Source organism: Petaurus breviceps, unplaced genomic scaffold (assembly GCF_028583685.1).
Source record: "Petaurus breviceps papuanus isolate PSGF00001 unplaced genomic scaffold, PetGlider_PUasm1.0 91133, whole genome shotgun sequence".
Classification (NCBI taxonomy): domain Eukaryota; kingdom Metazoa; phylum Chordata; class Mammalia; order Diprotodontia; family Petauridae; genus Petaurus; species Petaurus breviceps.
Window position 1 is genome coordinate 100,146,278 of NW_027187419.1, and position 13,273 is coordinate 100,159,550.

Below are 13,273 nucleotides of genomic sequence, written 5' to 3' on the forward strand. Positions count from 1 at the left end.
CATGATTTAGATATAAAGAGCAATATAATAGTCAAATTAGAGGGTCATGGAAGAAATTACTAGTCAGATTTATGGATATGGGAAGAGTTAGTACATGATTAAACAAGAGATAGAGAGGATCATGGAAGATAAAATGAATAATCTCAATTATACAGAATTTAAAAGGTTTTGTACAAACAAAATAAATGCATTCAAAATTAGAAGGATAGCAGGAAAATGGGGGAAATTTTACAGCTAGTTTCTGTGATAAAGCTCTCATTTTTAAAACATATAAGACAATGAGCCAAATTTATAAAAAAAAAGAAGAGCTACTCTCCAACTGATAAAAGGTCAAAATATACGAACAGGCAGTTTTCAGAGGAAGAAATCAAAGCTACCAAAAGTCATATGAAAAAATGCTCTAAATCACTAATGATTAGAGAAATGCAAATTGAAACAACCCTGAGGTATTACCTCTACCTATCAGACTGGCTTAAATGACAGAAAAGGAAAATGACAAATACTGGAAAGGATGTGGAAAAATAGGTACACACTAGTGCACTCTTAGAATAGCCATAAACTGGTCTAACCATTCTGGAGAACAATTTGAAACTGTCCAAAAGGCATATCCTTGGACTTAGCAATGTTGCTATGTATGTCTGTATCTCAAAAAGATCAAAAGAAAAGGAAAAGGACCCATATATGAAAAAATATTTGTAGCAACTCCTTTTGTGGTGACAAAGAATTAGAAACAGAGAATATCCATTAATCGAGGAATGGCTGAACAAGTTGTGGTATATGATGGAATATTATTGTGCTATAAGATATGATTAAAGGGATGGTTTCAGAAAAACCTGGGAAGACTTATATGAATTGTAGCAAAAATGAGTGAGAACTAGGAGAACATTGCACACATTAACATCAACATTTTAACAATAATCAAATGTGAAAGACTTTGCTACTTTGAGCAACACAATGATCCATGAAAATTCCAAAGGACTTGTGATGAAAAATGCTATCCACCTCCAGAGAGAAAACTAATGAATGCTGAATGCAAATTGAAGTGTATTTTTCTCACTCTATTTTTCTTGCCCCTCCCCTAATATGACTTGTGTGGAATGTTTTGCATGACTTCATATATGTATAATGGGTATCATATTTCTTGCCTTCTCAATGGGTGGGGGAAGGGATGAAGGAAGGGAGAGAATTTGGAACTGAAAACAATTTTAAAAAAATTTTTAAATAAAGACAAAAAAAAAATTGAGAATTGGAGATGGGACTGAGATACTATGGATTTCCAAATCTATGGCCAGACTAGGGTGGTATGGCAGCTCCAAAGACTCTTAGATTCCCCCTTTTTTATAGCAAAAGTCTCATTTGTATTGTGTTTTATTAAAGATGCTCTCCCTCCTTCTCAAGGGTTCCAGGATGGTGAATGGTGGGGAGCAAGATTCAGAGCAAGGAGGTATTCAAAGGTAATACAGTCCAACCCCCTCATTTTATAGATGAGGAACTGAGGCCCAAGTTCATACAGTCTATAAACGTATGAGGCAGTATTTCAACCCAGCTTCTTCCTGACTCCAGCTCCAGCATTCTAGCCATTACACCTTGTTGCCATCTCACTACCTCCCCCTCCAGCTCCATGAATCACTGAACACAATAATTGTTTGAGAGGGAGGAGAGTAAGGGATTGGAGTGTTTTGCTGACTATTCCAAGGCTAGCTAACAAAAGCAACATGGAGGATCTTATCTATAATGCCAGGTAATAGAAAGTCATCTTGGTTCAGTTGGAAACTCTTTTATCTCTACAGTTATTATTGGAGAAAGAAGTGAAGACCTTCTAGATTTTAGAAGTAAAAATAAAAAGGAAACCAATCAACACAGCATACAAGCCAGTTGTAATGGGCATGAATTTCCAAGGGTAACTCTAAGTAGTTCAGGAGGGTACCTATAGAATAAACTTGCTTATTTTATCAAGTGAGGAATCAAAGACCTTATGAGTTTTTATGGCTTTCTCCCTAGAATTCTAAATATAAATGGTAACTCAGATTCTATAAGGGACGGGACATAGATTTTCAGTACACAAAGTTCCCAAAAAAAGAAGGCCTTAATATAATTATGTTCATGCCTATATATCCTATATATATCCTATAGCAAGAAGCATCAATTCATTTACATTTGCCAGAAAGGTCAACATTTATAATAATAGAAATTCTAAGTAATAAACATATAGTCAGTCAGTCAAGAAGGATTCATTAAGTGTCTACTATGTACCAGGCATTGTGCTAAGAACTGGGGATCCAAAAAGTGACATATACAGAAATATAGGATTGATGCTTAGAATGGATGAAACCATAATAAATAACAATAGGAAAGCAAAACAATTTGCACAATTCTTGTTTTTCTTCTATTTTAGCTACCATGAAAAGCGCCCTCTGTATTGGAAACAACAAAATGAAAAAAGGCCAATAGTAAGGTGATACCCAAGAAAAGTGAAGAGCTAGTAAGAGCATCTGGCTGCCGTGGATGGATTCAAGTCATCCTCTGGTACCAAAGAACTGACAGATGTGTTCGCCGAGTCACTCTCAGTGACTATCATATTCAAAATATGATAAAAAAAAGTATGGGCCAATATCCAAATTTTCAAAAAGGGGAATAAAATTGGGTCTGCCTACTTAGTAGGCTAGTGAACTTGCCTTCAATTCCTGGGAAAACTGTGGAACAGAGAGAAATATCTTGAAAAGGAAGCAGTGATTACAAAAAGCTTGCATGGTTTCTTTAAGAAAGGTTATGTCAGTCACCTAATTTTCTTCTCTTGACAGGGTTTTTAAATTGGTAGATCATTTAAGTCTCCAAGATTCAAAGGATGGATGACCTTTTTTACTGGACATGATGTAGGGAGGATTCTTTATTCAATTATGGGTTGGATGAGATCAGCTGTGTCAAATTCAACTGGAAATGGATCTCTGTGGGCCGCATATTGACTTCAAGAATCCACAAAATGACATTTTCTATGTTGTATTGTATTTTTATTTATTCTATTAAACATTTCCCAATGCTATTTTCCTATGTGTTTCTGCCCCCACAGGGAGTCAAAGTGGTCTGGACACTGGTGGCCTCTGAGTTCTCTTCAATTCCAAGATTCTTTGAGTCCATAACTGCAACGACACCAAGGATAAGTAGGCTTATTTCTCTCTGCCTCCTGAACTTCACCCTAGGGGCAGGGAGAGGGAGAGGACTCTCCTACAGCAACCTTCCCAAATACATTTCCTTCAATTTTTTTTTTATCTTGGTTACTATAGAAATGAGGGCATGTGCAGTCCCAGGATCCTGGAACACTATTCACCTAGCAGTGATTTTAGTAAGTCTTGCCACACATGGCTTCCTCAGAAGAATGTAAAGCTCTTCATCTGGGAAATTTCAGAGTAGCTGCCTGATACAGAAACCAACCCTTGAATTTTCTTTATCTTAGATCTCAGCTGTACTAATTTTGCATATAACTAAGCCCCCCAAGTGGGAAAAAAAAAAACTAAAGATAATCTAAAAAAGAAAAAAGATAACCTGAAGCAGACATTTGGAAAAAACTGGAAAAATATATGTAGAAAGTATTCTTATTTGGGTGCTTTGGACCTCTAATTTCTTCAGGGTGAGGAACACCCAGTGTGGGAACTCCCTCCATTGTTAGAGACCAGTAACTTTTTATAACTTGAGTCTTAAAGAACTGTTCACTTGAACATAGGTTTTCCTAACTTCTCATCAGCCTGGCTATTGATTATGCAACCTGCCTCTCTCAATTGAGAGTTTGGAACATGGGAAAGGCGATTATGAAATGGGGTGGAGCCTTGAGCATATAGAAAATCTACTGTGGCTAAGAGTTGAACGCACTTTCTCTGGGGTGCTCTCCCAAATAAAGGTACAGTAAAAAGAAGATACCACTTTTAAAATATAGCAAGGTTCAATCTTAAAAGCTTTAGATTCTAGACTATAATTTAAAAGTAGCCTAAATGACTAGGGAAATTTTCTATACCTTACAGCTGAGCAAAAACACAAGTAATCAGGTATTTGTCTTCGTATCAGTCATTTTAACTCTCACCTCCAAAATGAACCCTCCTCTGTAACAAAAACAATTAAGCAAAAATGTCCAATACATAAACCTTGTCTAACAAAATATATATGTATATGTATGTATGTGTATGTGTTTATGCATACATAGATACACACACAGACACACAATTTTCTGCCCTAGTAATACACCCTTTTCTGTCATGAGAGAGAAGGTATGTTTTATTACTTCTTCTTTAGGACTTTTAGTTGGTTTTCCTTTACTCAGCATTCAATTAACTTATCAAAAGATCAACTTCATTGATCCTTTCACTTATATTGTTGTAGTCACTGTTTAGATTATTCTCTTGATTCTGCTTATTTTGTTCTGCATTAGTTTGTACAAATTTTTCCACTTTTCTCTGAGTTCCCCATATTCAACATATCTTACTACACAATAACATCCCATTATAGTTACATACCATAGTTTTTTCCAGCTAATCTCCAATCAATGGCGTCCCACTTTGTTTCCATTACTTTGCTACTACAAAGAGGCTGTTATGAATATTTCGGTATAGTAAATCTCTTTCCATCTTATTCTTTCTTAATGCATATAGCCAACAGTAGGTCAGCTTGGTCAAAAATTATGGACACTTCAGTCCCTTTTCTTGCATAACATCAAATATACACAAAGAATGGTTGAGCCACATCACAAAGCCACCAAAAGCCCCTTTATCCTTGATGTTCTATCTTTTGTCCTCTTTGCCAACTTGCAGGGTGTCAGGAGAAATCTCAGAATTTCTTTCTTTGCATTACTTTTTATTCTAAGTGATTTGGAGCATGCTTTCTTTCATGTGGTAATTCAGTGTTTGCAAACTTGGAAAAACTGTTTATCCAGACCTTTTGACCACTTAGCTACTGGACAATGGCTCTTGATATCCTTTTTTCTTCTTCTTAGTTTATTCCCATCAAAAAACCAGTGTATTGGGGCAGCTAGGTGGCGCAGTGAATAGAGCACTGGCCCTGGAGTCAGGAAGACCTGAATTCAAATCCAGCTTCAGACACTTAACACTAGCCATGTGACCTTGGGCAAGTCACTTAACCCCAAGTGCCCTGCCATCCCCCCTCCAAAAAGCAAAATTAAATAAATAAATAAATAAAAATTTAAAACCAGTGTATCAAAGTCTTTCCCTTACTCAGGATAGAATTGCAGCTAGTCTTGAGAGCCTGCCTCCTTTCTATTCAAAGACATAAGCAAGGAAGTGAATCAAATCCAACAACAGTACTTGGCATGTCATCCAACAACATTCAGCCAACAAGCACTGACCAAGTGCCTTTGTACCACACACTGGGGATAGTGAGACAAAAATGAAAAAGGCCTTGTTTTCTGGGAGCTTGGTCTATTGTGGGGAAATGACATGTACACATATAAGTAAATACAAGGCAATCTGTGGGTGGGACTAGCAATGGGAGGAATCAGGAAATGCTTCATGTAGGAGTTCATTTGAAATAAGCTTTGGAAGAAGTTTTAGATTCTAACAAGTGGAGATGAGGGAATGCATTCCAGGAATGGGGCAGTGACTGTGTGTGAAGGAGAAGAGAAAGGAGATGGAACGTTATATTAAAAAAAAAAAAAAGGACATCAAACAGGTTGGACATTAAACATGGCTGAATGCAGAGTTTATAAAGTGAATGTATAATTAGCCTAAAAAGGCAGACTGGAACCAGCTGATGAAGGGCTTTAAATGCCAAACAGAGGACTTTATATTTTATTGGAGACACAGTAGGGAACCAGGGGAACTTCTTGAGAATGGGAGTAACAAAGTCAGACCTATGTTTTATAAGCTTCCAATTACAATACCCTATTTGGAACTAAGCATTACCATGGGGAAAATTTCTAAACAATAACTGTTTGACACCATGTCTGAAACATGACTACTCTGGTGTACATAAAACCAGAATGAGCACTGCCATGACCTGCTCTCAAAATACACAGCAGGAATCAGAAATCAGAAACCAGCTAGATGCATGTTAAAATCTCTAACTAAACTGGGTGACCTCGCCCTATTACCTTGGAGAATGGGAGAATCCTTCCAAAGGGATATTAAAATGCACTCAGTAAGATCACAAAAAGGGTCCATTCCATTATCTTTACATGCTTCCAGGAAACAAGTTTGGTTACCTTGGTCTTCCAGTCGCACTTTCACGGAAGAGTTTTCAGTTGTTTTTTCTCTAGCCGTTGCTTCTTCTTCTTGTGACCATTCTATGTGGTCCCTGCAGAAAGATACACACAGAACACAATGGGGAGATGCATTGTGGGGGTGTTTATAGAACCTTTTATTCTAGTTTCTTGAAAAAATGAACTACATTGTTTATTCTCATGTCAAATGAATACATTTTGGTGCAAGATGTTCCTTCTGACAGTCCCAGTACATTCTGAAACTCCTACAGTTCTTCTGTTTTTCATTTCTTGCTTTATTCTCAGAACCAACAGCCTCTAATAGCTCTATGCTACTGTAATGTCCTACTCAACCCCCTGGCATCTGAGCAGGAGTACCCATGTGGTTTGCTGTTTTTTACTTTAATCTGAATTTATTTGTCTTTTTGTTCATTTCTACTCAGGACATTCTATTCTCTAACAGTTTCTCTTGCTCCTTTTCCCTGTGTTCCACACTCAACTGCCAATGTGATAAGAGTCTTCACAAAATTCTTGCATTCAAGAAATTCTTGATAGCCTGTGTTTGTCTGTACTGCCTTATTTTTCTATAAACTGATTCATTTAGATGCAAATGATAGACTGCATGACATGACAAAAGAAAATGTGTCACCTTTATAAGGAAATGAATTTTCCTAGAGGTATTTTTAGCTATAGAATTTGCTATTCCAGTATGGGGAGGTATTATTTTCCTGTTTTTTTGTTGCAAAGATTTTTACTTTTTTAGAACAGGAGCAAAGGTTTTATTAAATATGTATTTTCTCCTTTGCACAGGTGGGATTAGAAATGAAGAAATCCCCTACAATGAACTATCTAAGGTTGCTTCCAGGTTTAGGCTTAAAATCCTATGGTTTTTCTGAATAATAAAATGGCTTTTCAGAAAAGCATAAATGTTGAGAATTTTAAATCTACTCAGCTTATGGGTAACTTGTGAACAGTAACCAAATAGGAACTAACAAATCCCAGAGTTAATGCCAAACTGACACTCTGAGTCGGTTGATTAATAGGGAACAGGTAAACACCCGGGTTGTCTGGGTGCAACGTCACATAATCAACAAACAGTTATTTATTGAGCAGTTGCTGTGTGCAGGTTGGTCTCATGTCCTAGGGGAAAAATCTGCATTACACATGAACCCTGACGTACAAAGGCTTATATTCTGTTGGGAAGAGAAATGCCATGTATAAGAGGTGAACAACAATACAATATAGGATATATTAAATGTTAATAAGTGATAGAGATAATAATTATTCTAGAAGTTGGAAGGAAGCAGTGCTCATTAGGTGTTGGAATGCTCAGAAAAGACTTCACGCAGCAAGTAATACCTGAGCTAAAGACAGGTCAGGGGGTAATCTATGTGGTGGATAGTATTAAAAATTTTTTTTTCTTGCAAAAACAAATCTAATGTAGTGCTAAAGGGCCCCTTGAACACAAGTTGCTGTATTTCCCAGAAAAACTGGACCCTGAGTATGTAGGAGGCCTTAAAGTGTCAATGATGAAGTCTTCCCTGTTTTTTACGGTTAACAGTAGTAAAAATTAGAATATAGGGGTGGCTAGGTGGCACAGTGAATACAGCACCAACCCTGGAGTCAGGAGGACCTGAGTTCAAATCAGACCTTAGACACTTACCGCTTACTAGCTGTGTGACCTTGGGCAAGTCACTTAACCCCAATTGCCCTGCATTCCACCCTCCAAAAAAGAAAAAAAAATTACAATATAAACATGTAATGTGGGAAAAATCTTTAGAACAAGTTTCTCTGATAAAAGTCTCATTTCTAAAATATACCAGTAACTGATTCAAATTTATTAGACTAAAAGCCATTCCCTAACATATAAATGGTTAAAGGATATGAATAGGCAGTTTTCAGAGGAAGACATTAAAACTATCAGCAATCATATGAAAAAATACTCTAAATCATAATTAAAGAAATGCAAATTAAAGTAACTTTAAATCTCAAATCTATCTGACAGGCAAAGATGACAAAAGAGGAAAATTCCAAATATTGAAGGTGCTGTGGGAAAACAGTACACTGCTGACTGAGTTATGAATTAGTCCTGGAATTCTGGAAAACAATTTGGAATGATGCCCAGAAAGTTATCAAACTGTGCATACTCTTTCACCCAGCTATACCACTGTTAGATCTATTCCCCAGAGAAATCTGATAATTAGAAAAAAGACTCAATACATACAAAGATACTATAGCAATTATTTTCATGGTAGTAAAAAAAAAAAAAGGAAATCAAGAGACTGATCACCTATTGGAGAATGGCTAAAGAAACTGTGGTAAATGAATATAATGTACTATTGTTGTGCCATAAGAAATGACGAAATGGACAACTTCAGAGGAAAATGGGAAGACCTTTACAAACTGATGCAGAGTGAAGTGTGCAGTACTAGGAGAACAATTTATAATGATGTAAAGCCAAGCACGAGCAGCTTTCCAGAGGACTGCTGCTGTGAACAGCTTCAAGGTTCTGATTACACAGTATAGTGAACTCTCTATTTATTTAACAGTAAATTAAGGCAAAACATTCACAGAAATCCAAGTACAGCATTCACAATGTCATGACAAAACAACTTATCACTAAAATGGCTACATAGTTTTCACCAAAGTGGCCACATAGTTTTAAACAAAGTACAATCATTTAGTAACTCAATCACTTAGTAAGCCTCCTTAATGGACACAAAGTACAAAGGTCAAAGTTCTCCACCCCTAGGTCACAGTAAATCATAATCTTCTCAGTCAGCATCAGGTACCCAAGAAGAGATCTTTTCATCTTGACTTGAGGCTGGCTCTCAGCTTCCATGGTTCTTCTTCCATGGTCCCAGCTCCTGCCTGAATCTACACAACTGTCACTTGGGTTCAAAAGCAGGAAGCTACCAGTTCCTTGTCCAGTTCCTGTTCCATATTGAAGCTCACAGTGTCCAGTCCACCTCAAGTCCTTCACAGTTCCTGTTTCTGGGAAAACAAAGCTTAACAGAGCCACAATAATATTCATGCACATTGCTGGCACCATCATCAATTCATTATCTGCCTGTGAAATCAACTCAGACCCACCAACAAGGTCTGAGAACTCAACACAAATCATCAGTACAGTCCCAGGACCTCCAAATCCCTACTCCAGGACTTCTGTAAACAGACAACCAGAAAATCCTGTTTAAGGGCTTCTGAACAAACAGTAAGGTCCCAGGGCTTTTCCCAGAAAGTATCACAAACAAACATCAACACAGAACAGACAAAGATAGAGTGCCAGGCTACCACAAGTTTTCTCCTTCTCCACCACAAGTTCTCTTCTTGGTTCTGCTCAATTCTCAGTTTTTCTCTCTTCTCATTTCTCAGTTCTGTTCTCATTTCTCTCTCTCTAGCCTGGGCCTCTCCTTATATATGATCATTAGCTCCTCCCCTTCCTATTGCATCAGCAGCAGGAGTTCACAGGTTCTAGGGTTCAGAAGTTGTGTATTTCACAAGTCCTGCTTCTTAACAAAAGACTTGATATAATCAAAAGCTCAACTTGAAACAAGGTGCTAAATAATTAAATAGCTGAAACAAGGTGTGAACTACTTCTCTGCTTGCCATTACAAATGATAACATTTTAGAGGAAAAAAAACTGAAAGATTTTATAATTCCAAATCAGCACAATGATAAACTTTTATCAGCACAATGATAAACTTCTTTCAAATGAAAACCACGCCACCCACCTCCTGACAAAGAAGAGATGAATTTAAAATTCAAAAAGCAAAATTCATTTTCAGATATGGCTAATGTGGGCATATGTCTTGCTGGATATTACTATATAGGTATGTACTGAGGAGACTGATCAGCTCAATTAAGGTTGAGATTAGTGGGAGGGCCCTGATTTACAAAAATACTTGGTATTTAAAAATAAAAATAATAATTTTCAGAAAGAAAAAATGTGGAAGGAATCATGTTAGAGACTGTGAGAACCTGAGTGATTAGAAGGATGATTCTAGTAATAGGAAATTAAGAAGGTTTGGGAAGGGCGAATCTCTTTTTAAAAGAGAGAGGATTATGTAGTGCCCACAGGAAATAAAAAAGAGCCCTATTTCGCTGAAGCAGAGGGATTTCAGTAGAAGAGTGATAGAGGATAAGATGGGGAACATGCATCACAAATTGCCAGGAACACTAGACTGAAGAGATAGGAGGCTTTCTGCCAGACTGTTGCTAGATTTTGCGTATGGGAGTAACAAGTACAAATGGTGTTTTAAGGATAAGCAATCCAGCCTTAATGTGTAGGATGGATAACAAGAAGCGTTTAGAAGCAGGGAAGTCACATATTATAAGAGTCCAGACAAGGGGTGGAGAGAGGCTGGCCTAAGATGTAACTCTGGAAGTAGAAAGAAACAGACGCATTTGAAAGAGACAGTCAGTATGGAGTATGGTGGATAGTTATGATCTTGGAGACAAGAAGACCTGAGATCAAGACTGCAAGTCATTTTTACTTCTCACAGACCTAGGGAACTTTATAAATCTGCATTAGTGAAATGAATTTTGACACTGGGATTTTCTAAGATTGAAAAAAACCCCACAGATTTGAAACGATAACAAAAAAGGGACTGCTAGATGTGTATGTGGGGATGGAGAGGAGAAACATGATATAAATGTTCCAATAAATTGTCCAATGTTACAAATCTGAGTAGCACTGACAAAATAAATGAAATATAGTGGGATAGCTGATTTTGGGGGAAAAGATGATGAATTTGATAACAGTTGGAGACCATGTTATTCAATCAGGTGTGAGTGGCTAGATCCCAGAAACCTTGACTTCTATGTGTGTGTTTATGTGACATATATATTTTGAGTTAATATATCTTTAAAGAGAAGGAATTCACTCATTTCTTTTGAGCCACCTAAAATGAATATAATTAAAACCTCCCCCAACTTCATAAAAAAAAATCAGTTTTAACTATTACAATCTAATCACCAGATTTTCAGATGAAATGAATCACCAGAGACCAAATAATTACCAAACAGCTCTGCCATTTGGCTTTGATGAGTGGGGGAAGTGTATTTTTTTTTTGTTCCTCATTTATGGCATGTGAACAGACATGTGGAACTTAAAGAGACAGCAGCTATGATGGAGGTTAATTTTTTTTTTATAATTTTATTTAGGACAGTTATTATACAAAAAGCTCAGTGACTGATTCCAGAAAAGTAGGTCTCACTAAGCTATGAACCAAGTTTCTAATCTAGAAATCTCTACAGTGTACAAGAATGAGGGCAGAATGAACACTTTCCCTGTAAAGAAACAAGCTGTGAGGCAATACTAGTATTTATGGTTCTTTGGCTTTCGGCATTTGCTTTAATGTTAGTTTAACTCTCTTCTCCCAGAGCATTTAATAGATTTAGTTAGTTCTTTAAATTGAACTAACTTGCTTACAGTGTACTTTATGTTACTTCATTTTCTTAACTGCTAAGTGAGGGGGAATATTGCAGACGGAACTCCTGCAAAATGGCTTTTTTTCATTGTATGGTTATGGATACCACTATGGAATATATTTATATACAAGACATTCCTTCCTACTGCATATTTGTAGGGACTTCCCATTGATCTACAGGCTTTATGGTAATGCGTAACAGTACAATATTCTAGTTCATTTATACTAAAAGACAAGAATCTCTGATAAGAACCATTAACTTTTCTCTAAGGAATAAATGCAATTACAGAAAAAGGTCCTGTTCACAAAGTTCATTTACTAAGTTGCTTGTTGGGAAATGGAAATGCATGTTTTTTGTTTGTTGTTTTGAAGTTAGTTCTAGGTAGGTAGAGTCCTTCATTACCTCTTAAGCTACTTCTATGATAGCTTCTATTGTTTTAAAGCAATTAATTTAGTACAGTTCTCTTTTTGGGACATTTCTAGCCTCACCACTATACTGAAAAGCATTTTTCCATAGAAACGTTGTTCAGTATGAAAGGTGGTTTTTCTTCCCCTCCCTATCCTCTCACCACCTCCACCCCCTACCCGCCATGAGATTTTATTACTGTACAAAACAACTAGTGAGGAAACTCCCTCTGTTAATGGAGAATGGCAATGATTCTCCAACTTATTATGGGCTTGAAGAGTTGCCTGGAAATGTGTGTGTTTTTCTTCCATTTTAAAAAAACATTTATTTATTTTTAGTTTACTACATTTGGTTCCATAAGTTTTTGAGTTTTTAATTTTCGCTCCCTTCCTACCCTCTCCCCTCCCCAAGATGGCTTGCAATCTGATATAGGCTCTATATATACATTCATATTAAACATATTTCTGGAAATGTTTTACATGACTGCATATACGTAAAACCTTTTATCAAACTGCTTACTGTCTTAGGGAGAGAAAAAGGGAGGTAGAAAAATATGAAACTCAAAGTTTTTTTTTAATGAATATTAAAAGTTGTCTTTACATGTAATTGGAAAAAATAAAATACTATTAAAAGGAAAAAAAAAGAGTTGCCTGGGCACTCAACACTTATGCAATTTGCCCAGGGTTATACAGCCAGTATGTGTAAGAAACGGAACTTAAACTCAAGTCTTCCCTGATCCTGAGGCTTGCTCTCTATTCACTATGCCAGGCTGTGTTTGTATGGTTATGGGTAATACTTAAATAGATCTATGATCTCACTGATTTGGAAGTCCCCACCAGCAATGGAGATCGCAACCACATCTATCCCATCCTGTGTGGTTCTTATCTATTTTCTTCCAAAAGTTTGCCAGAGGGGTCCATTCAGGGTACTGACACCTCCCACATAAGGGTACCAGTAGAGCACTCTGTTCAGCTGTCCTCTCTCACTCTTTCTATGTGACCAACTAATCTTTGCTTCCTGTTATACAATCGCTTGACAACTTCCTTTGTTCCTGCTCTCCTTTCAAGTTCTTTATGGGCTCTATACTGTGGCCTGCTCACACCCACCCAATGCCTTTCCATTGCCCTGTGATGCTCATCTTGAGTTCTTTCAAGGCTAGTTGTATTCTAGGTCCCCCTTTCATACAGCCAACAAAGGTATAACATTCATGTAGATACAGTGATCCAATGGTCTATG

The 13,273-nt window shown here is 37.0% G+C and overlaps 1 protein-coding gene across 7 annotated transcripts in view; it reads right to left on the minus strand.

Annotated features, from left to right (window-relative positions):
• The window catches only part of METTL8 (methyltransferase 8, tRNA N3-cytidine), a 130,239-nt gene that overhangs the window by 39,782 nt on the left and 77,184 nt on the right, over positions 1 to 13,273 (minus strand). For 5 of the 7 annotated variants that reach the window (XM_069080045.1, XM_069080046.1, XM_069080040.1 and 2 more), the window contains one exon: positions 6,092 to 6,294. In XM_069080045.1, the coding sequence (XP_068936146.1) occupies positions 6,092 to 6,294 (203 nt within the window). The remainder of the gene's footprint in view (positions 1 to 6,091; positions 6,295 to 13,273) is intronic. The other 2 variants (XM_069080043.1, XM_069080044.1) reach the window with 1 other exon arrangement.